Source organism: Mercenaria mercenaria, chromosome 15 (assembly GCF_021730395.1).
Source record: "Mercenaria mercenaria strain notata chromosome 15, MADL_Memer_1, whole genome shotgun sequence".
Lineage (NCBI taxonomy): Eukaryota > Metazoa > Mollusca > Bivalvia > Venerida > Veneridae > Mercenaria > Mercenaria mercenaria.
Window position 1 is genome coordinate 70002805 of NC_069375.1, and position 25528 is coordinate 70028332.

The 25528-nt window shown below is 36.0% G+C and overlaps 2 protein-coding genes across 2 annotated transcripts in view; one reads left to right on the forward strand and one right to left on the reverse strand.

The window, feature by feature from the left end:
• The window catches only part of LOC123557782 (uncharacterized), a 39152-nt gene that overhangs the window by 5094 nt on the left and 8530 nt on the right, over positions 1-25528 (forward strand). The gene's annotated exons all lie outside the window — the stretch shown is intronic.
• On the reverse strand, positions 1787-25017 carry LOC123557793 (40S ribosomal protein S5). Its single transcript, XM_053525611.1, has 5 exons — positions 24999-25017; positions 5214-5329; positions 4286-4495; positions 2851-3078; positions 1787-1925 (listed from the first exon to the last, which is right to left on the reverse strand). The coding sequence occupies exons 2-5, from the start codon at positions 5319-5321 to the stop codon at positions 1857-1859; spliced, it is 615 nt and encodes a 204-aa protein (XP_053381586.1). The 5' UTR covers positions 5322-5329; positions 24999-25017; the 3' UTR covers positions 1787-1856.

Here is a 25528-nt window from a genome sequence, read left to right on the forward strand (position 1 = left end):
ACAGACGGACGGACGCACAGACAATGTCATTTCATCAGCGGGGGATTATAAAAGTGGCATACTGCACATCACCCCCATTTGATCCCGCCCAGTAACCTTGACAACTTCAACTGTTACATACCGCACATGGCCTTATTGCAAAAATTTGTGTAGGAACTCTTTCAAGAGGGTAAAACCATGTTGAGTTAATGACAGTGCGCTCAGCTATTTGCAACACTTCCGCCTCATACTGGCTTTAATAAAATTTCTATGTTCAAAGCATATACTAGCTAAAATGTAAGCCAGATTAATGAAATTTGCCATGTGAGGTCATCTCAGAACTCAGATGTTTGGAGAATCTAAAATCATCTGGTTAAGTAATTCCTGAGAAACATGCTTATATGCAAAACTGTCAATTAGGTTTTTATTTACAAAATAATAAGTTACATTTATGCAACTTGCCACAAGGTAATCACATGATACCCGTCATGTTTGAAGTTTGACAGCATCTAAGCATGCCCATACTTTAAGGATCATGTAAAGCATGTCCACCCCTCAGTTATATGTTCATTTTGGAAATTATACCCAACAGACCTGTATTGATCTCAGAACATACATATGCAGAACTGTTCATCAGAAGAAAATACTTTCAATACAGGTTGCCTTATTAGGGAATACGTACTTTGTCATACAACACATTTTATTTTGTAGAAAATATCGAACTTCAGAACTTATTTCTTCTCTAAATCTGTTTTTGTTGTGTGTCTAACACACTTATCTAGATACTCCAGGAAATGAAAACTAGTGTTTTGAAATTTTCTTCTACTTTTTATAAACAGTTTAGTATATGAGCCGTGCCATGGGAAAACCAACGTAGTGGCTTTGCGACCAGCATGGATCCAGTCCAGCCTGCGCATCCGCGCAGTCTGGTCAGGATCCATGCTGTTCGCTGATGGTTTCTCTAATCGCAATAGGCTTTGAAAGCGAACAGCATGGATCCTGACCAGACTGCGTGGATGCGCAGGCTGGTCTGGATCCATGCTGGTCGCAAACCCACTATGTTGCTTTTCTCATGGCACGGCTCATATATTCTTATAAATGGTAAGCAAAAGCTTATGTGGCGCAAAAAAGCTAGAACAAAAATTCACCTGGGGAAAGATTTCAAAGGCTTTACAAGGACCTTACACTGACAATGTGGAACATCCACACCAATAAGAACTACATCTTTCTCTGCTTTTTGATATAATTTTACATAGGACGAAGTATTCGGACAGACTGAAATCAAACCGGTGTCACACAATTATTGACAGTTGCAATGTTAATTCAATATACATGGCCTTAGTATCTTGTTAATTTTGGCTCTGTATCAAAATTAACACGTACAACACGATTGTACCTCAGGAGGATAATTTTAATGAACTTGGTACAGGACCATTAGATGATGCTATACCAAATATCAAAGCCCTCGGACTGATGGTTTTGGACAAGAATTTTTAATTTTTTCCCTTTGGTTGAGAGTTCTGTATGGGATTCAATTCTTTGAACAATTTTTGAAGAAGACCATCCAAGGAACACCCCTGTGAAGTTTCATCAAAATTGGGCTGGTGGTTCAGGAGAAGATGTTTAAAGGTAAGTGTGGCCGGACGCCGGATGGTGAGTTATCACAGCTGTAGCTCACCCTTGAGCACTTTGTGCTCAAGTGAGCTAAAAAGTAGGAAATTGTAGGAAATAAGGCCTGCAATTTTGACGTCAGCTTGGCAAGAGCACTGAGTAACAATTGAACGGCATCTTTGAAAACAACGCTCGATATTTTGTGATTTTTTTTCTTTGTTTTCACCACAAGTACATACAAGCAGTGCAAATGAGAGTCTATAATTTTAACGGTTGGACTTGGCTACTCTCTCCAACTCATCCTTCTTCTTGATGGCATGGGAATTTGATGATCCCTGAAAGATAAAATATCAAGTTTGTCAAGCACAGTGAAAGTGAAAACAAATTATATTGGTCACCTTCTATTACACAGAGATCAGAAACAAACTGAAAAATTTAAGCAAGGTCACTGTCAAAACTTAGGCCTGAAAAATAAATGTGCTTATGTTAAAGGCAGTGGCCTACAGATCCTACGAAAACAAAAAAAGAAAATTTTTAGGTATCAGGAAATTAATGCTAGATATTTCTTTAGAATAGAAAGCTTTGAAACTTAATTGCTGTCAGACTATATGTTATAGAAACAGGAGAGAAATAGTTGTTTTTACTATTTTTTACACTGAACATTGGAAAGCGTTTGTAACACTTTACTGGAGGTAAACTGCCTTAATGATAAATATCTGTATTTAACATTCAGTAAATACATATTCTTCCGTGGTGTATTGGTAAATACCGCATGAAAATCTTCATTGCCATAGGTATGTTTGTTTCTTAATTTGGCATTTTAATGATAGTTTAAAAACAAAATTAATGTTGTAATGTTCTTAGTAAGACTAAACTTTTAATTTCAAAGAAAGATCATTTTCTAACCCAAATTTGGAGGTCAGTGTCTTTAGGCTTAGTTCACTTTATAATAATTAACATCTGAACAGCTTTTCACATGCATTTATATCATATGTGTATGTCAAACATCTCATTTACCATATATTAAGTCTTAAATACCACAGAAGAAAACAGAACACAGAGCTAAAGCAGGGTATTAGCCATTTTTATTAACTGAACAGACCCTTCTTTAGAAACAGTTTTTATAATTTTCCATAGAAAATTTACATTTTTTTTGTATTGGTATGGTCTTTGCAGACTTTGTGAAATTTCATTTATACAGTGACCTTTTCTGCCCTTTAAATAGGGATATCTCTAACTGAGCTCTGAGCAACATTTTACCTTTGCAGCATTAATCAGTTCGTCAGCCAAGCACTCGGCAATTGTCTTGATGTTTCTGAAGGAGGCATCACGTGCTCCCGTGCACAGCAACCAAATAGCTTGGTTGACACGTCTGAGAGGGGACACGTCAACAGCCTGACGTCTCACTGTACCAGCACGACCAATACGTGTTGAGTCTTCACGTGGTCCACTGTTGATGATTGCATTCACCAAAACTTGGAGAGGGTTCTGTAAGTAAAGCAACTCCTAGTTTACCTCAGTTTATTTAAAGTTAGACCATAAAGCAAACCTTAGTGGACGCACTGGTTAAGAGGGCCAAGACGCTTTCTTAGAGGTTAAGGCCCTGGGTTCAGCGTGTCCTTTAGCAAAGCACTTCATTCACACTGCTTCAGTCTAGTACTGTCTACCCAGCTGAAAATGGGTACTGACAAATTGCTGGGTGTAAGGTATAATTTGTTTCAAATGTTTTTAAAATAGGGTCACTCAAAATCTCAAAAGAGCTTATTTTCGTTGTTACACAAAAGGACGGTAAATAAAATTTACCTTTACTTTTAGCTTTGTGTTGGCAGATTCCAACCCCACCTGCCAATATCTTCTTGAATCATTCCTAACATCTCTGTGCCTTTATGTATTATATCTTATAAGGTTTATACTCCCATGTAGCTTTTCCCCCCAAATTGTGGAGGCCCTAGCCTTTTTTTTTTTTAGAAAAACAATATCAAATCTTCTTGAATTTGTTAAGTTTCAGCACTGTTTTCCCTAGAACTGTGAATTATATATTGCCTTTATATGTGAAAAACAATTTACATTACAGATTCAAATTGAAATACAGTCGACTTGCGACCACCTCTTTTAAGTGATTTTTTTATTAAACGACCGGTCAGAATCCCTCCCGAATGTTTTCATTCTATTAAACGACTAGCGACCACATTAACGACCACAGGTAAAATATTCGATGAAAGTATATATTAAGCACCTGTGTACTTGGCAAGTACTTTTTGCACCTGACTGAATGCATTTAACTTTGTTCACGATCTTAAAACAAATTTTGAAATCATACATGCAGTTTTTCGCCATCATGGCATCCACATTGGTTAAACACAAAGTACATTAATAGTTAAAAGTAACTTTTCTCTTCACCTGATTGAAATTCATTAAGAGACCATTCCATTAACAGACCACTTTTTAGCAGTCCCTTGTGCTGTCTCTTAATACAGTGTTGACTGTATACATCATTTAAATTATTCTACATGGAAGTGTTATTTTGTTTTGTATCTATACAAATGTTATGGGGCAACTTTTCTTCTGAAGCCTGAACCTGTTTATTTATCAACTAAATGTATGTCCAAATACTAGTAGTGATATGCAGATATTTTCCCATCATTTTGCAACTACTCAACCAATGTCCTAAAAAATTAAGACCTGTATCAATTACCTCCCCTGTTAGCAGGTGAATGATCTCAAAGGCGTGTTTGAGAATTCTGACAGCCATCAGCTTCTTGCCATTGTTTCTACCGTGCATCATCAATGAGTTGACGAGACGCTCAACAATTGGACACTGGGCCTTACGGAACCTCTTCACTTGGTATCTGCCGCTAGAGTGTGGCAGGTATTTGGCATATTTCTCCTTGACAGCAATGTAGTCCTGAAATAAAACAAGCTCTTTAATCCTTAGCCTACTATATTTCTATAATGAACTTGTCCATCTTACAATTTGGACAGTACCACACTACCACTTATAATTTGAAAGGGTGTTCACTGAAAATTTACTGACTGAATAGCAAACAGTGCAGACATTGATCAGCCTGCAACAATGTGCAAGTGATCATGGTCTGCATTGGTCGCAAAGGCAGAATCACCTGCTGCCAGCAGGATAAAGGTTAATCAATGCAACTATTGAGATAGATACAACATATCTGGATCATTGTTTGGAGTAAATCTTGATTTATTCAAGAATATTTACTGTGAATGAAAAACAAGTAAGCTGTTTGTAAACCAAACCGAACAAGCAGGAAACTGGGTGTTTATTCTTTAGTGTAAAGTATTTAATGTGACCTTCTTATAATAGGAAATCATCCTACCAGTTCACCAACGTGAGGAAAGTGTTCTCGAGTTATTCAACTTACTGACTGAAAAACATCCAATGAACTTCCTCAATGGCAAATCATCCTATGAAGTGTCACCTGTGTGCCAAAAAGTCAATCATGATACATTGACCTTAGGCCTACTGTCACCAAAAAGAATCATGGTTGTCTACTGTATAATACTACAGACAAAAATACTTGTGCAGTTCAGAAAAGTCCAAGTGCCAAGTATTATACCTGACAGTATTAGTTTTCAAAGTGATATAGTCATATACGTACAGTCAAACTGATATCGCTAACTTGAACGTCTTCTGTTGACCATTTTCCAAATAGTTTGATTTCCGGCAATTCTGCCACAACTGGTGCTGTATCATCCCAGCTCTCCATGGTCTATTCTATAATGATAAAATAAAGGGGTTTAGTAATGTCAGAGTAAGAATGGTCACTAAGTCTATTCAGGAAATGTGAAAAGCCTGTTATACATATAGTAGAATTTATCACATACAGGTACTATGTGACACACAGAGCTCAGGAACTGACCAGGGTATGTAATCAATTAAATCTAAATGACTTTACCATTGTAATCATGGCTACTTTTGTTTACTTTATCATTTAGCAGGGCTCAACAAATTCTTTGAAAGCAAGTCGCCCAGGGGTCTAGCTAGGTCCTATTTTTTGGGAGCTCACTTCTCCCTCAAGCTGATTTAGAGAGAAGTGGGGAGACTTTTCCTACCGTTATGCTGTTGGGTTATTTGAAAGGTGGTGATTTTCTTGTTTCTAGATAAAAATCATTGATGTGACCATTCATTTTCTTAGTTAGATCATTTCCCATACAGTGGTTATTATTTCATTACAAAATTCTGAAGAAAAAAAAGTCGTTTTCAAAATTCAAGCCGATGCTGTAAATGTAACCCGCCGAATTTTGGTAATATCTTGTATGAAGTGTTGATTATTAACACTGAGTCACCACATCAGTGAATGTCAGTATCTCACTCGAATAAAACTGAAAACAAACTGTGTAAACTAGAAATACATCAGCCCTTTTTTTGAGGTTTTGCGGAAGGGTGGCGGGTCCTTTCAGAAGGGGAAATTTGCGTCGTAAAATACCAAATTGGGGATTTTTTTTTATATATAAAAAAGCCCCCAAAAACACAGATTGAGTAAGATTAAGGCCTCCCCTGGCTCTTTCACACTTTTAACCATGACTTAAGCCAATTGCAAAATCTTGGGACCATTTCATACCCTGAAGTGCCAAAATTAGAAGCCATTATTTTTTTAAAATCCCTTATTTCATTTTATACTAACTTTAACCAAGCAATTTGCCCTTGAACCATTTCATCCTAATATCACATTGAATCAAAAATAGTTTTTAGTCTTCTCATTAAAATGTTAAAATCATTTTTAAAGAACAATTTCAAAACTAAAGTAATTGCTCAATGTACGAATCTATTCCTTCAATAGTTTGCAATTTTTGAGTTATCTCCCTTTAATGGGCATTTTTCACTACTTAGATGTTTATAAAGCATTAATATTTAGTTCTTTATTTTTGACCTTTGTATTTCAAACTTAATATAAGATCATTTATCAACAAGAGCACCGCCTTGCGGGTGCTGACGCTCATCTGATTTTTTTTGTATAATAGAAATATTGTCCTACCCATGATTTTCTAAGTCTAAAAAGGGCCATCACTCTTGCAAAAAGCAGGATAGAGTTATGTTTCTTGATGTACAGTGTCCACTTATGATGGTGAAAAACTGTTGCATGTTTTAAAGCAATAGCTTTGATAGTTTATGAGAAAAGTTGACTTAAACATAATATTCAACCAAGAAAATGATTTTTCTAAGTCCAAAAAGGGCAATAATTATTGCAAAAAGCAGGATGGAGTTATGTTGCTTGCTGTACAGGGTCAGCTTATGATGGTGAACAAGAGTTGCAAGTTTTAAAGCAATAGCTTTGATAGTTTAAGAGAAAAAGTTGACCTAAACATAAAACTTAACCAAGAAATCTGACATTTTCTAAGTCCAAAAGGGACCATAAATCTTGCAAAAAGCAGGATGGAGTTATGTTTCTTGCTGTACAGGGTCAGCTTATGATGGTGAACAAGTGTTGCAAGTTTTAAAGCAATAGCTTTGATAGTTTAGGATAAAAGCTGACCTAAACATAAAACTTAACCAAGAAAACTGATTTTCTAAGTCCAAAAGGGGCAATAATTCTTGCAAAAAGCAAGATGGAGTTATGTTTCTTGATGTACAGGGTCTGCTTATGATGGTGAACAAGTATTCCAAGTTTCAAAGCAAAAGCTTTGATAGTTTAGGAGAAAAGCTGACCTAAACATAAAACTTAACCAGGCAACGCCGACGCCGACGCCGACAACCGCTCAAGTGATGACAATAACTCATCATTTTTTTTCAAACAAGAGCACCGCCTTGCGGGTGCTGACGCTCATCTGATTTTTTTTTGTGTAATAGAAATATTGTCCTACCCATGATTTTCTAAGTCTAAAAAGGGGCATCATTCTTGCAAAAAGCAGGATAGAGTTATGTTTCTTGATGTTCAGTGTCCACTTATGATGGTGAAAAACTGTTGCAAGTTTTAAAGCAATAGCTTTGATAGTTTATGAGAAAAGTTGACTTAAACATAATACTCAACCAAGAAAATGATTTTCTAAGTCCAAAAGGGGCAATAATTATTGCAAAAAGCAGGATGGAGTTATGTTGCTTGCTGTACATGGTCAGCTTATGATGGTGAACAAGTGTTGCAAGTTACAAAGCAATAGCTTTGATAGTTTAAGAGAAAAAGTTGACCTAAACATAAAACTTAACCAAGAAATCTGATATTTTCTAAGTCCAAAAGGGGCCATAAATCTTGCAAAAAGCAGGATGGAGTTATGTTTCTTGCTGTACAGGGTCAACTTATGATGGTGAACAAGTGTTGCAAGTTTTAAAGCAATAGCTTTGACAGTTTAGGAGAAAAGCTGACCTAAACATAAAACTTAACCAAGAAAACGAATTTTCTAAGTCCAAAAGGGGCAATAATTCTTGCAAAAAGCAAGATTGGGTTATGTTTCTTGATGTACAGGGTCTGCTTATGATGGTGAACAAGTATTCCAAGTTTTAAAGCAATAGCTTTGACAGTTTAGGAGAAAAGCTGACCTAAACATAAAACTTAACCAAGAAAACGAATTTTCTAAGTCCAAAAGGGGCAATAATTCTTGCAAAAAGCAAGATTGGGTTATGTTTCTTGATGTACAGGGTCTGCTTATGATGGTGAACAAGTATTCCAAGTTTCAAAGCAATAGCTTTGATAGTTTAGGAGAAAAGTTGACCTAAACATAAAACTTAACCAAGAAATCTGATATTTTCTAAGTACAAAAGGGGCCATAAATCTTGCAAAAATCAAGATGGAGTTATGTTTCTTGCTATACAGGGTCAGCTTATGATGGTGAACAAGTATTCCAAGTTTCAAAGCAATAGTTTTGATAGTTTAGGAGAAAAGCTGACCTAAACATAAAACTTAACCAGGCAACGCCGACGCAGATGCAGACGCCGACGCCGACAACCGCTCAAGTGATGACAATAAGTTAACTCATCATTTTTTTTCAAAAAATCAGATGAGCTAAAAATCAGATGAGCTAAAAATTGAGTTGTCCTTTTTTATTTTATGACTTTTAAAAAGCTTTTTAAATGCTTTTAACTGCATTATATATAAATCTCAATTTACAATTTATTCCATACATATTACTGTATAGCGAAAATACCACCTAAAGGTATGATTAGCACTTTGTTTTGAAGCTCTTGTTAGGTGCTTTTAAAACTCCATCCCGTGTATCAATGCTTTACATTAGGCATGTGAAAGAACCAAACAAACTGCTTTAGTTCATTTGTATCTCAAACTTTCTTTACTGAAATTTAACCAACGCCAGTGAAATGTTGGGCAGACAGAAATGTTTTACGCGTAGACTGAAATGAACGCGATTGAAATCTTCGCGTCGACTGAAATCATTTCACGATCGTGCAGATTGTTTGTGAGCCCTTCAACTTAACAATATTTCCAGATTTTTTCGTTCATTTCTTCCGCGAATCGGCTTGTTATTAGATAAATATATCTGCGAATCGGATTGTTGTAGATAAATATATCCGCGACTCAGAAATTCTGGAAAGGGAAATCCCGATGACCGACGCTAATGGTAATATCTGAGATGTTCCGATTGCGGCGTTTTTAGAAGAGATGTTTAGAACGCATATACATTCAGACCTATTAACAGCATGCCCATTCACGCACTGCAGTACGTGAATCACGCACAAAATATCAAATGCACGCATAAAAATCACTTGTTGGGGGTACATGCACGCAGAGATTTGGAACTCCTGTTCAGCTGGCAAATCGCTGTTTATTTCATCATGCACTTGCCAATTGTTTGGTACAGTCTTAAACACAGATCCGGTCCAGGGACGTGATAATTTCGTTTCCATCACCGAATTCTCGGCGTAATTGTCAGCCGCATAGAGGGGTTTCGTAAGTGTTTTGGTCAGACGTCACATGGGTCGTGTGCAAAAAAAGTATGGATACAAAATGCAAAAAGGCATTTTAGCTTTTATAAACTCAACAAAAGGTTAAACAGTATTTTATTTTTGGATATTTAACTGCAATTTTGATACACATTGCATATCTGTAATAGTTTGGAAGTCAATTTAACATAGTTAATACATTACATGTCGTTCTTTTATCATAGATAACAAATAATAATTATTGTATACAGTATTCCAATAAATCGCATTTTTTTTGCTCTCGAGCATGTTGACAAATGCAAAGTGTCAAAGACGTAACCGCGGCGCTTATTGGCTGAACTCAATTGAACCTGGTATATCAGATAATTTGATTCACTTTCACATTTCTCGGGAAAATCTCGCAAGTACCTGAAGTAGGCGGAGCTTAAGTTATGCTATCGGTGTGTGTTTGTGTATTCAACACTCGTTATGACCATGCAAACTGTCAACAGTACTGGTCACAGTAATTAGTGTGGAACTCGAAGATTTCGCTTCGAGGTTAAATTTGAGCGAAGTTTGAAGTTCCAAAGCGCCTTTTTCGCTCAATCGCCCACTCGCGAGAGCCCTGTTGCCCTGCAGGAAAATCTGCCTAGAATCTTCACTCTTCCTGCTTCTATTTGGACTTCTGTTTTACAGACCGTAATCTATTTTAAAGTTGTTTCATAACACTTAAACAGTACATATTAAATGGAAATCTTGTTCTGGAATTTCCTATGTCTGGCTAAATTAAATGTGATCATAATATGGTACATAACCAAACTGGACTGATTTTAGATAGCAATAAATCAACTTCAATTTCCAGTTGTTTTATCCGACAGCCTTCTTTTTTTCCCCAAATGTAATATTTTTAATATTTTCGTATTCATTATAGTTCTATTATCTCATAAAAAAATTATTCCAAAAAAAAAAAAAAAAAAAAAAAAAAAAAAAAAAAAAAAAAAACGCCAACAGCAAACCTGCGGCCCTGGCAAAAAACATGCAATAGTATGAAAAAGTGCCTTAGATCTCTCGGCAATCCCGCGGATAACTTCGAAGGAGATTATTTTTTATAATAACCACCTAGCTCTTTTGGTTAAACTGCCTGCACAACATCAACTAAGCTCTGATCTATTCTAGCATTCCTTAGACAAGCAATTTGTGTTGAAATGCTCAGAGTGAGTTGTTTTTACTTTTTATTGCATTGATATTAAATGGTAATTTTTAAAACTAGTCCAACTAATTTGACGTGATCGAAGGAAATATTGAGTTATTTTTCTTATGGGCAATGTCTTCACTCAACTCAAACACTCCAAAGGACAAAAACAGTGGAGGAAGTTTCTGATGAAATCGTCATTGTTGTCGATTTGAGTTTAAATGCTGATTCTGTTGCGAGTATGAGATAAATTCAAATAAAACCTACACATATCAAAAGGGTTTCAATTCCTCATTGATATTATGTAAAAATTAACAAATAATTTCAAACATTATGAATTTTCTGGTGATTTAAACCTGTGTACGTACTGTACACGGTTAACATTTAGTATGATTTATTGCATAGTGCAACTTCACTACTTCTGGCTACCGTAACTTAACTGATGCGGTTTTTAATTTCTGATGATCGCATCCATTAAGTTTGGCAAAACCCCATTTGGTTAACTAACCAGTATCAAACCGCAATATCTCGTACAGTCTCTCATGAGAAACTGATGACATCGTGCAACAGTTTAGAGCAGATGGTTATTTTTGAAGATCAATTTCAAAATTTTACCTATTTATGAATCTATTTTAATTATAAATATACCCACAAAAAACATAGGTTTAAGTTCTCAGAAAATGTCAATAAACAAAGATTCTATACCACCTACTGGTTTTCAAAATGAAGAGTACCCTGATCATTAGTGTTTCATAATCGGACCCAAAGTGCAATCGATCATCAAATCGAATCGGAAGGGTACAATCGATTGATTATTAATCGAAACACTCATATATATATATATATTATATATGGTATTGTTAATTGGTTTCACCACTGTCTACACTCAAGAACAGTAATGACACTATATTGTTCTTTAATTTATTTCAGTTGAAATGTATACAAAATGTACATGTAATGAATTGTAAGAGTAACATTCAAATCAATATTTGTCTTTAAAATTGTATTGTCACACGTTTCGAACTAACAATTTTCTTCAACCTTGGTATATTGTTGTGATTATCTCAGGACAATAATATAAAAATGGAAATGTGAAATGAAATTCATTGGTAACCATTCTTGTTTAAGAGCTTTTTCCACTTGAAAATAGCCAAAATCAACAATATATCTATATAAAAAAAACATCTTGAAAAGCAGATTTTTCCAAAACAAAAACAGTGATCTTTCTTTCATACTTTTATTTTCTATTTCCTCCCAACTGTTTGTACACACACACAAAACAAAAATATTTACAGTAAAATGAAACAAGAGATCACAGAGTGATCTTGGCGCCCACCAATGTGCCATTTTTGAGTGTTCCAAATTTCTAGACTTGACCAGCTCAAGGTCAAATTTCATTTCCGTACACACAGTCTAAGGAATCTTGGTCAGATACAGAAAATATCTGTGGTTTGCTGCCCAGCATGTTATCTCATTATCACTGACAAGCTTGCTGACCACAGTGAATTATGACCCAACACTGGAGGCTGATATAATGTTGAACATCTTGGCAAATTGTAATCTAAAAATCTGTAACACATTAACTTTCTATGTTTTTTTTCTTGATCAAAACTTGAAACCCTTTGTCTAAAGAAAAATTAAAATGATGATGTGTACGACTTCAGTCCAGATGCACATTTTACAATATCAGTGAGCTAAGAATCCAAGCATGTCTAAAAAGCACAAAAACACATCATTTATGAGAGCACCACAAACGGAAGCAACCTCTGAATTAACCCCTGAGTCTATCAAATATTGCGTAAATTGATTATGGAAGTGCATGTTACACTGACACTACAGTTTATGTGCAAATATAGTAAATGTATCATTTATTGGACATACTAGACGGAAGGAAGGGAGTAGGGCATCAGACCAGGGCTTGGGGGAGTGTGTAGTTTGCCCCCACCTCCAACAAGTTTAGTGTTGATATGGTGTAATCTCAGGATCTAGACTGCTTATACTAATTTCAGCCCGCCCACTTAGCTCAGTAGGTAGAACGTCGGTCTACGGACTGCGGGGTCATGAGTTCGACCCTTGGGTGGGGCGCATGTTCTCCGTGACTATTTGATAAACGACATTGTGTCTGAAATCATTAGTCCTCCACCTCTGATTCATGTGGGGAAGTTGGCAGTTACTTGCGGAGAACAGGTTTGTACTGGTACAGAATCCAGGAACACTGGTTAAGTTAACTGCCCGCAGTTACATGACTGAAATACTGTTGAAAAACGGCATTAAACCCAAAACAAACAAACAAACTATACTAATTTCATCTGTGGATATATTTAATTTTATTCATCTTATTTATGATAAGTTTGAAACATACTTCCAGACTCATATTTCGTGGGCTGAGCGCGAAACTATTGTAACTGTATATAAATAAAGAACAAGATACAATAGTTTCGCGCTCAGCCCTCGATTTGTGTCCTCCCTGATCCCCATGATAAAAGGACCCCTGTCCTCCTTGTTGAAATGGCTTCTATGTGTGTATGTATGTATGTAATTAATATACTACATATTTATACATACATGTAATTGTTAGGTTTTATTAATGTATTTTAGCTCGATTGTGAAGAAAGCTTGTAACTAAATTATTGTTCAAGCAAGGTCAAAAGTTCAAAACTATGTACTTTAAATAATTTTAACTCTAAATATTATGCTAGCGGCAATTGCAGTGGCAATTGTATTTGCCTCTACGACCATTGCAGAACAAGATCATGATCTACACTGTTTACAATTCAGTTAGTAAGTTTTCAATTAATACCCCTATAAACTATAAATGGTACTGTCAAAATTGAAAGATGGGCAAGTTTATATTGTAGAAACAAGGTACATAGTAACCGTTAAAGCTTCAAAAGCTAAAAAATATTAAGAAATCATGATCATTAATATTCTACAGTTGAATATAGAAATAATGTATTTTGTGTTGGCTAAATTTAAAACATACTTTTAATTATCATTGTTACTTATTTTTACTTTTTTGTTCTAAAAACATGAAAAGTCGGTTTTTTATTGTAAAAGCATAAAAATGTTTGAGATCAGGATGTTTAAATTAATGTCGACCAGGAGACTCAAGAACAACAAATCCATTTCTTTCACGTCTAACGTTATACATGTAATAAGACATTATAAGACATGTACATCCTTCTTATTTTGCCTATTCAAATGTCAGGCTGGTCTGGATCCATGATAGTCGCAAAGCCACTATGTTAGTTTTTTCATGGCGCGGCTCATATTTTGTTTCCTTTTCATAAAATGTTACTAATTGTTATCAATATATATTTTGTTACAGAGACTCTACATATTATAATTAAAAACTATAACTTTTTAGGGCCTTTGATTGTTAGCAATGTTTTACCTATATTTGACATTGAAAAAAAAAACTGAAATTAAAATATAACAGAATTTAGAATGATAATTTAAATTTATACTTATACTTTATTAACCATTTGATCAAACTTGATAGAGATCTATCCCAAAATTCTACTGACCAAGTTTTGGTATAAATGTAACCAGTAGAGAAAAAATTTTAAGTACAATGTTGACGCAGAAAGACGGACGATGGACGCCGTACAATCCACCTATACTAATAGCTAAAAAGAGACATGAATATAACATTGATTGTGTTGTGTAAAAGAGAACTGGTATGACTGACAAGTACAGTTGCATGCAAAAATTAAACATAATATAAAAACTGTCGTTTTGTGAAAGAATACAGTTATTACTGAGAATATTTAGTTGCAAAGACAATGTTATTAGGTATTGTTATAATGCTTAGTATTATGTCAAACTTAATGCCAACTGATAACAAAACACGGAAAATCTTACTCCGCGTAATGAAAAGCTAGTTGTATTTGGCAAATAGAATAGTTACGACTAAACATATTTGAGATCTTTGTTCATTGCTGACAATAATTATTGTGGTTACTGAACAATTAAATTTCAAAATCTTTTTGTTGTTGTTTAACACAATACTACGATATGGTTTACGAATACCCATCTGCAAATAAGTAGGACCAATGTGCGAGGCTAGTTTAATAGCCAATTATGTTTATAGCGTAGCAGTTCAGTTAACCCTGAACAATACGGTAAAGCATGGTAAAACCATTGGCAAATCAGTCCAAATCTTCTGACTTTGAACACCAGCCCCTCACCACTGTTTGAAACCTCGCTTTTTCATGTTAGGAAGCCATCCATTTGACACGAAGAAAGTCACATACCCAGGTATCCGCGCATGCCAAAAATAATGCAACTAGAGACCTCCTCCTCAAAGAAAATCTTGAAAGTTGCAATATGGCCTATGATATTGTGTCAGTTTGATGATACTAAAACCAAATCCAATCCTCCTTTAATTTCAAAATGAGTACAGTGACTGTCATTACTGTTTAAGAGCTCTCGCACTATTTTCAATATACATTTATGATAAATATTTTCTTGCTCTATGTCCAATTTTGTAAATTTATAGTGCTCTATCTCCCGATAGAGCAATACACCTTTAACATTTTTTTTCTATTTTTGTCAAATTTGCTCTATCTCCAAAGTGAAAAATATATAAATGCAGAAAAGTAAAAACGAAATGTATTTAAAAGCAATTACAGTCTAACAGAACTAAGCGCAAGGAACAAGTACATATATTTATCATCATTTTCGCCCAGAAATAAAGAAACTAGACGAGAATTAAACTTTGGAAGCGATTTTCGCCACGTTTAAAAAATGGTAGATAGAGCATCGTTCCACTCACGCGACGATATACAAAAGCAATCTTCAAATAAAGAAATCATGAGATAATTGTTGCTAAACTGATGTATAAATTATGTCCATAGGTCTTCTTTAATATTGTTTAGCTTTGGCTGTGTGCTTGTAATTCTTATTAGCCCCACTCTATCCCTCAGATTGCTGACCACCAGCTGACTGTCAGGGTATATTAGATCAAAGGGTCTGTAGAGTAATTACATCTGTATTCCTGCTGAGGTGTTACTGCTCAGAGCTGAGCAGTTTCTTGTCAAGATTCCTTAGACTGCACAACACTGTGCATGTGGTCCAAATTCGAAAGCTGTAGCTGGAGAAATGTGAAAGTAGGTCACTAGGTCAATGTCAAGGTCAAAGTTTGTTTCGGTACACAATCCTATGCATGTGGTCCAAATTTGAAGCCTGTACCTTCAAAAATGTGAAAGTAGGTCACTAGGTCAATGTAAAGGTCAAAGTTTGTTTCGGTATACAAAACTATGCATGTGGTCCAAATTTGAAGGCTGTAGCTTGAAAAATGTAAAAGTAGGTCACTAGGTCAATGTAAAGGTCAAAGTTCATTTCAGTACACAAAACTATGCAAGTGGTCCAAATTTGAAGGCTGTAGCTTGAGAAATGTGAAAGTAGGTCACTAGGCCAAAATCAAGGTCAAATTACACTTCAGAACACAAATCTATGCATGTAGTCCAAATTCAAAGCCTGTACCTTCAAAAATGTGAAAGTAGGTCACTAGGTCAATGTGAAGGTCAAAGTTTTTTTCAGTACACAAAACTATGCATATGGTCCAAATTTGAAGGCTGTAGCTCGAGAAATGTGAAAGTAGGTCACTAGATCAAAATCAATGTCAAATTTAATTTTGAAACACGGAACTATGCATATGGTCCAAATTTGACGCCTGTACCTTCAAAAATGTGAAAGTAGGTCACTAGGTCAAAATCAAGGTCAAAGTTTTTTCCAGTGCACAAAACTATGCATGTGGTCCAAATTTGAAGGCTGTAGCTACAGAAATGTGAAAGTAGGTCACTAGGTCAAAATCAAGGTCAACTCATGTCAAGGTTCATTTTGCCACTCAAAAATATACATGTGGTCCAAATTTGAAGGCTGTAACTACAGAAATGTGAAAGTAGGTCACTAGGTCAAAATCAAGGTCAACTCATGTCAAGGTTCATCTTGCCACTTAAAAATATACATGTGGTCCAAATTTGAATGTTGTAGTTATTGACAAGAACATTTTAAAAGCTTTTCCCTATACAAGTCTATATGAACCATGTGACCCCCGTGGCGGGGCCATTTTTGACCCTAGGGGCATAATTTGAACAAACTTGGTAGAGAACCACTAGATGATGCTACATTACAAGTATCAAAGCCCTAGGCTTTGTGGTTTGGACAAGAAGATTTTCAAAGTTTTTCCCTATATAAGTCTATGTAAACCATATGACCCCCAGGGTGGGGCCATATTTGACCCTAGGGGTATAATTTGAACAATCTTAGTTGAAGACCACTAGATGATGTCACATACAAAATATCAAAGCCCTAGGCCCTGTGGTTTTGGACAAGAGGTTATTCAAAGTTTTTCCCTATATAAGTCTATATAAACCATGTGACCCCCAGGCGGGGCGATATTTGACCCCAGAGAAATAATTTGAATCATCTTGGTAGAGGACCACTAGATGATTCTTCATACCAAATATCAAAGCCCTAGGCTCTGTGGTTTTGGACAAGAAGGTTTTCAAAGTTTTTCCCTATATAAATCTATGTAAATTATAGAAATAAACAAAGGGCCATAACTCACTCATAAATTGTTGAACCAGTCTGATTTTCAGGGGGACACAACTAGGGTACCAATACATCATTCTGACAAAGTTTGGTCAAAATCCCCCCAGTAGTTTCTGAGGAGATGCGATAACGAGAAACTGTTAACGGAAGGACGGAAGGACGGACGTCGGACCACGGACGCAGAGTGATTTGAATAGCCCACCATCTGATGATGGTGGGCTAAAAACACACACACACATACTAGCTGTTGGCACATATATCTCCAAGAATTATATTTCTGCTTTTAAAAACCAACGAGTCCACAATATTTTTTTCAAATCACACCACGAGTGACCTACAGAGATATCAAAAGAATAGTGCATCACATCAGCAGTACATTCATGTCAAAGATCAAAGCGGTACTCTGTTTGAAGTTTAAGAATTTTGATTGACGGGTAGAAGCGGTTACATCTGGCAGGGTTCGAATTTAGCCAGATTTTCTACTCGCATTTTTTCGCAAGTGGTATTTTTTTTAACTTGCTAAATGAAAAAACAACTTGCATTTTCCGCGACTTGTCACTTTATTAGAACATGAACACAAACATCCACGTGACGAGTCCAGCCAATCGTATCTGCGCTATATAAATAGTAACTTAATATAGATTACCAAAACAGGGTTTTTTCTTGCTGTTTTGGGAACATAGCATATACCCCCAAAATTGGGAATTTTGACGCGTAAATGTTCCAGATTGGGAAATATTTAGTCCCATAGAAAAAAGTAAGGATGTGTTTAAGCACTTTCTCATACACTTGTTTCACATTGTACAACCTCTTGAACATACTGTCATTACAAAATTGTCCATAATTTGGTCAATGTTTGTGCAATTTTGATGATTTTTTTTTCAGAATGTAAATTGGGAATTTTTGCACTCATTTTGGGAAAAAAACATACTATTTGGCATTGGGAATATAGCCCAATAACGGCTATAAAAACGGCTGAAAAAAAAAACCTGCAAAAAAACCCATCGGATGCGGTAAACGTCATCAAAATTGGCGCAGGTACTTGTCAGCAGTTGAAAAGACATGCACACGGGACATGTATCGAGTGTAAACTTCCGTTTACGACGAAAGATGATAGAGTGCTCCGGAATTCGTTCTGCAAATGACAATGCGCTGCAATGACCGCAAGTTGTTAAAGAAGGAACAGTGTAAGATCGAGACGACCGTTAGAAATGCACATTATTCGGCCAAAAATTTTCACACGCAAAAAAATGCTGGTGTCTGAAATCTCACCTCGCAGTTTGAAATTTGCGCTCGCATTTCGCGAGTATGCGAGCTTAAATTCGAACCCTGTCTGGGTGTGATGTCACACTGTGTATTGCAAATATTACGAACCTTATGAATTTCTTTCGCCAGTTAGAGTTATTGGATTAATAGGATGTTTTAACTTTTGTAAATTTTTAAGGTAAGAAAATTTTGTTATTGTAATATTTTGACACGCTTATTTGACTTGTAAAATATCAGTGTAGTTTTATCCTCGGAGCAGATTGAAAAGATTATGCAGAAAAAAAAGATTGAAACTGAAATTAATATTTGTTTGTATAATTGTTTAAGAAATTATGATTGTAATAAATTCACGATTGTTACATATACGCAACTGACAGAATGACAGCATATTACAATCAGTCCGATAGTTGATTCTAAGTATCTTTTGTGATGTGTGACAAATCCATTTAAACAAGAATATAATTATATTTCCCCACGATTTTTCTCACTTTTTTGTTGGTAAACAATTGCTTCACATACTATCCGAACTTACAGGAACAGAAAATTATCCAAGTTCCCGGTATTTCAATGCAAACAAGTGCTCTTTCTTGACAAAATATTTGGTAAAATGGCGGAACAACTCCCATCGTCGGAATCGGGTCCTGAATACGTGTAGTCCTATTCAGCAGGTTAAGTAAATAATACATGGAAAATAGATCTATTATTACAGGACAATCGATTGCATCTCACACAATCGATTGTCGCCGACCTGGAAAAATTAGCGATGATTATTCGATTGTCGGTGACAATCGGGAAATCACTACTGATCATGTAACGACTGGCGAAAATATTGCAGAAAGGGCAGGGATTCCATTTGACCCGGGACCCCGGGTCTGGACCCGGGAGATTTTCAAAAGACCCTCAATGGACCCGGCATGATACTTGCCTGTGCGTCCTTCGGGACCCGGAGGCATTTTCCTTTAATAATCCTTTCTCTTATCATTCATTTCCTTCAGTAAAACTATTTCCACGATAGACACGTGTATTCCAAAACAAGAGATCACAGAGTGATCTTGGCGCCCACCAATGTGCCATTTTTGTGTGTTCCAAATTTCAAGACTTAATGACTAGCTCAAGGTCAAATTTCATTTCCGTACACAACACTGTGCATGCGGTCTAAATTTGAAGCTGTAGCTTGAAAAATGTGAAAATAGGTCACTAGATCAATTTCAAGGACAAAGTTCTTTGTACACAAAACTATGCATGTACATCAAGTTTGAAGAATTTGAAAGTAGGTCACTAGGTCAATCTTAAGGTCAAAGTTTATTTCGGTATACAAAATTATGCAAGTGGTCCAAATTTGAAGCCTGTAGCTTGAGAAATGTGAAAGTAGGTCACTAGGGCAAAATCAAGGTCAAATTTCACTTCAGAACACAAATGTATGCAAGTGGTCCAAATTTGAAGCCTGTACCTTCAAAAATGTGAAAGTAGGTCACTAGGTCAATGTAAAGGTCAAAGTTTGTTTCGGTACACAAAACCATGCATGTGGTCCAAATTTGAAGGCTGTAGCCTGAGAAATGTGAAAGTAGGTCACTAGGTCAAAATTAAGGTCAAATTTTATTTCGGAATACAGAACTATGCATGTGGTCCAAATTTGAAGCTTGTACCTTCAAAAATGTGAAAGTAGGTCACTAGTTCAATGTAAAGGTCAAAGTTTGTTTCGGTACATAAAACCATGCATGTGGTCCAAATTTGAAGGCTGTAGCTACAGAAATGTGAAAGTAGGTCACTGGGTCAAAATCAAGGTCAAATTTCATTTCGAAGACGAAACTATGCATGTGGTCCAAATTTGAAGCCCACATGTACCTTCAAAAATGTGAAAGTAGGTCACTAGTTCAATGTCAAGGTCAAAGTTTATTTCAGTGCACAAAACTATGCATGTGGTCCAAATTTGAAGGTTGTAGCTACAGAAATGTGAAAGTAGGCCACAAGGTCAAAATCAAGGTCAACTAATGTCAAGGTTCATCTTGCCACTCAAAACCATACATGTGGTCCAAATTTGAATGTTGTAGGTTATTGACAAGAAGTTTTTAAAAGCTTTTCCTTATATAAGTCTATATGAACCATGTGATCTCTGGGGCGGGCCATCTTTGACCCTAGGGAGATAATTTTAACAAACTTGGTAGAGAACCACTAGATGATGCTACATTACAAATATCAAAGCCCTAGGCTTTGTGGTTTGGACAAGAAGATTTTCAAAGTTTTTCCCTATATAAGTCTATGTAAACCATGTGACCCCCGGGGCAGGGCCATATTTGACACTAGGGGGATAATTTGAACAATCTTAGTAGAAGACCACTAGATGATGTCACATACAAAATATCAAAGCCCTAGGCCCTGTGGTTTTGGACAAGAGGTTTTTCAAAGTTTTTCCCTATATAAGTCTATATAAACCATGTGACCTCCGGGGCCGGGCCATATTAGACCCCAGGGAAATAATTTGAATCATCTTAGTAGAGGACCACTAGATGATGCTTCATACCAAATATCAAAGCCCTAGGCTCTGTGGTTTTGGGCAAGAAGATTTTCAAAGTTTTTCCCTATATAAATCTATGTAAATTATAGAAATAAACAAAGGGCCATAACTTACTAAAAAATTGTTGAACCAGTCTGATTTTCAGGGGGACACAACTAGGGTACCAATACATCATTCTGACAAAGTTTAGTTAAAATCCCCCTGGTAGTTTCTGAGGAGATGCGATAACGAGAAATTGTTAACGGAAGGACGGACGGAATGACGGACGGACGGACGGACGGAAGGACGACGGACCACGGACGCAGAGTGATTTGAATAGCCCACCATCTGATGATGGTGGGCTAATAAACGCTCGCGGTCATGCCCTCCTGCCTTTGATCTTCTGCTAAATCCCGCCCTTTCTCCTGCAGACATGCCTCGCTGATTTTTTTTATCAGCAAGTTACGTCACGGCGAGTGCACATAGGTAACAAGAATCAATGAAGTGTTGAAATTAATTGATGAAGCCTATTGATCCTGTGGACAGTCAAAAAAGGCGCCAATTATTAAATTATCGTAAGCAGCTGATTACCGAGCATGTGAAAAGTGCCCTGCAAGATTTTTTCAGGCATACCTTAAATTAGACCATTGCTTAGTGATCATACCGTAATTTCAACAAGAAACTTCACAAATTTTGATGAATTTTGAAAGCAAAAATGAGATTAGAATGTCCGTTCACGAGTCTAATTACACCCGATGTCATATGCATATTTCCAAAATTCCTTGAAAAAAACTGACTTTCAATGCAGTTTTTAATGATAAGTAACATAATTATTTTAGGAACTATCTCTGATTCACCTTAGTTTGCCAAGTAAACTGAGCAAAAACTACTTTCCGGTGACATTCCGAAAGTGTACCAGTATCCGGATAGTACATTTTGGATACATTTTTATAAAGTGTTATAGCACTGTTCTGTTATTAAAAATTAAATGAAACATAGAAGAAAAATCTAATCAAAATAACATGAATTTTGATAAATATTAGTTTACAGTATATGACCTGAAACTGACATTTTTATTATGCTGTAACATGATCTTGGGTTTATTGTTTTCTTAGGTAAAGATCTATGTATTACTAAAAAAAATATAGTCAATTATATGGACGTGTTGGGACAGGACTCCTGTATTTTGGAAAAGGACCCTTCAAAATTTGGGCCCAAGGGTCCTGGGACTCTTGGGTTTTCAGGTCTAGTGGAACCCCTGAAGGGGTACCAATTTGAAAACTTGTGTGTGTAACTTTTGTTCAAATTATGTTGCATGGATTATTTTATGCCAGATCAACAGGCTGGTAACATTGCCCGATCGGGCTTATGACACAAAAAGTAATATTTCTTGAAAAATAATGAAGATATTTCTTTCAAACTTGGTCCGTTTGTTAAGCATAACAAATGATACAAATTAGAATAAAAATAACTTGGTTGCCTTCAGTTTTGGTAAAATTATTTCCCCTTTTCAGCGTTCGACACTAACTTTTTTGCCAGGTATCCTGAAGGAATACCTGCTGGGAAATTTAGGAATCCCTGCTGAAAATTAGGAGTCCCTGATAACAAAATGTGGTAAGAACATGAAAAAACTAAAATCTAACAAACACAACTGTTTACAGTACTACATGTATTTTATGTCCACTTTATTTCCATTTTACATCAATGACAACAATAGCTTGTATGACTTTTGCTGTAAAAGAATAATGTCATTTCTGTCTAAGTCCTCTTGCCCCTCATCTTCACTACCATCGCACTCCTCTGCCATTTGTTGTAGTTCGTCTAAATGTATGCCGCCTAGTTCATTCCCCCTTATAACCCCCTTATTTGTAATCATGTTTTTAATATAAAAAAAAAATTCCGAAAAGTCTCCCTTAAATAAAAAAAATTCAAAAAAAAAAATGTTCCGACCTACCTACCCTAATTTTTTCAGCATGTTACCAGATACAAAGATTTTTTAGGCCTTATTAATGCAACTCCCACAGACTTTATCTAAAACTAGTACATTGGTCATAACAGATTTTCTTAAACATTTCATATTTTAGTTGTTTTATTTTGCACATTGCCTAAAAGTGGGTGGGGTTTAGTGTTTGCATGCTTTTATTATCAGCAAATTCTTCTAAATAAGAGCTGCTTTGGCAACAGTGATCATATTTTTCGTAAATGCAGACGTTTATTGGCTTTTTATTTTAGTTTGTACTTGAAAAATCTTGTAAGAAATAATAAAAATGTTCGAAAATGTCGGTCTAGAAAACGAGTGACAAATACGAAAAACAAAAGTAACAGTTAAAGTTCTTGAAAAGATAACTGTTTTAACTTTATTTTCTCATCATACCACGTATAATTTCTGCTTATTTAATTTGTTTTGCCCAAACAAAGCCTCGGCAATTATGATAATAAATTTGTTATAGACCGTAACGGCCGACCGGCTCATGTAATCGTATCGAGCACACAAAATAATGGTACCAACACGATAATCTAAGGCTGCATTGTTTATCAATTAACTTGTAAACATTGATCAATAAACACCTTTGATAATGACAAGGCAAATTGTACTAAATACAAACCGCGAGATAAGCACGTGTCATTTGGCGCGTGGCGTGACTGACATCTGTCGGTAGCTAATTAACATACGACGCTCCGCCTACTGCCATATTTCCGCTTGTGCCGGCGAACAATATTGAAATTCACTGGGATTTTGATTGACAGGGGGCAGAACTATCGAACTTGGAACGCATCTAAGTAAATTTCCGCGAGTCAAGCCGACGCACGTGCCGTAATTTATGTGGGTAAAATACGAGTTTTTCGCGGGTCAAAACCCGGGAGCTCGGGTCAACTGAACGCCCTGGAAGCCTTAGCAAAAGACCGATGTTTGAGCGAACAAGACTGGGGAATTTCATTGTTTAGAATAATATTTTATCTGAAAATCAAGAGTCCCGACGGAACACCGAAATTGTGAACTTTAGGATCCCTTGCGGATTTTTGGTGTCCTCGGGATCCCGGGACACCGTTAGTGTCGAACGCTGCTTTTCAGATTTTTATGACGCATAATCTTTGAAGTCCAAAAAAAACAATGTTCTAATGCTAAGTTTAAAACAAAAAAGGGTTAAATGGCTTTCTAATGCTCTATATTATTGCGCCAGTACACGAATGTAAACATTTTACTCTGCTTTCACTTACAACATTATAGAGAAATGTTAGTCCTAAAAAAATTGCTCATACATCTGCACTAAAAACAAAGTATTTACCCTAAATATATAGAATAAAGGTATTGGCGCACAAGTTTGGAGCACTAGAAAGCCATTGAACCCTTTTCTGTTTTAAACAATGCATTAAAACATAATATTTTTGGACTTCAAAAATTATGCATCATAAAAATCTGAAAAAGGGAAGTAATTCTAACTAAACTGAAGGCAACAAAGTTATTTCTATCTTGATAAGCATTATATGAAATGCTTAATAAATGGACCAAGTTTGAAAGAAATATCTTCATTATTTGTCAAGAAATATTACTTTTTGTGTCATAAGCCCGATCGGGCAATGTTACCAGCCTGATCAAAGGAAAAATGGATTAGAAATATTTTAAAGTTGAAGGTGAGACCGTTTCATTTCATGAAATTATACAGATGCCAGACATACTTCAGGCATGATTCCTGGTTAACCTTCAGTACGCGATTCGTTTCAGCTCAGAGATGCAGAACAGCATTGGATCATCTCTGAGCTGAATTGTTTTAGCTACAATTTAACCAGCAAAACGTGCTATTACATAAAACAAAAGCTCGACATATCATGAAGGACAAGAATAGATTTCTTCCACCGGTTCTGTTCTAAACCAAATTCAAAAAGGGCATTTTTCTCATCACTTGAAAAACACCAAATTCCTTAAAGGTGGAGTGTAATTTCTCAATTATTTTAACATGTATCTATGTCAACACGGTCACTCTTAAACCTTATTTGAAATCAATACAAAATTATGGTCTTTATGAAGAATAAAACTGAAAATTCGTACGAAAAACTAATATACGACCTGTTTCGTACACGACCGGAAGAAAAGAAAGTCTGGGGAGCACATGCTTCCGGTGAATGGATTTAGACTGGTCTCCATCTTTACATTAAAAAACCTTAAGATGTAAAAACGACAAAAATAATTTTATTTACGGGTATCACTAAAAATCGACAAGAAGGGTTTTAGTGAAAAGAAGCAACACTGAAGACCCAAGAAGGTTTATTTAAGTATTCAAAAAAATAGAAAAAGTGGAAACTCCACAGGTCGCTCAACACAACAAAAACGAAAATGTTGCAGGCTCGGTTTGATTGAGCCTGTTTATGGCGGTAGTGGAAATGCATGCTACCGTCCACGCCCTCTAGCCCGGGGTTGAGCAGAACTCAACATTTACACATGCTAAAAGTATAAAAACAATTTAAAGACATCCGCAGATGTGTTCATACGGCGGTGCAAATGGAACCTTTAATGCTACACGTGTGTAATTCCATGAAAAGCGGCGTATGGTCCCCAGTTAAAATAATGGGTTTGCCCTAAACGAGAAAACAATGAGCA

Coding starts and splice junctions, on each gene's coding strand:
- LOC123557793 (XM_053525611.1), bottom strand. CDS start 5,321: ATGGAGAGCTGGGATGATACAGCACCAGTTGTGGCAGAATTGCCGGAA. Junction 3,079..4,285: donor TTCACCTGCTAACAGGGGAG/GTAATTGATACA, acceptor CTTTACTTACAG/AACCCTCTCCAAGTTTTGGT. Junction 1,926..2,850: donor AACTGATTAATGCTGCAAAG/GTAAAATGTTGC, acceptor TTTATCTTTCAG/GGATCATCAAATTCCCATGC.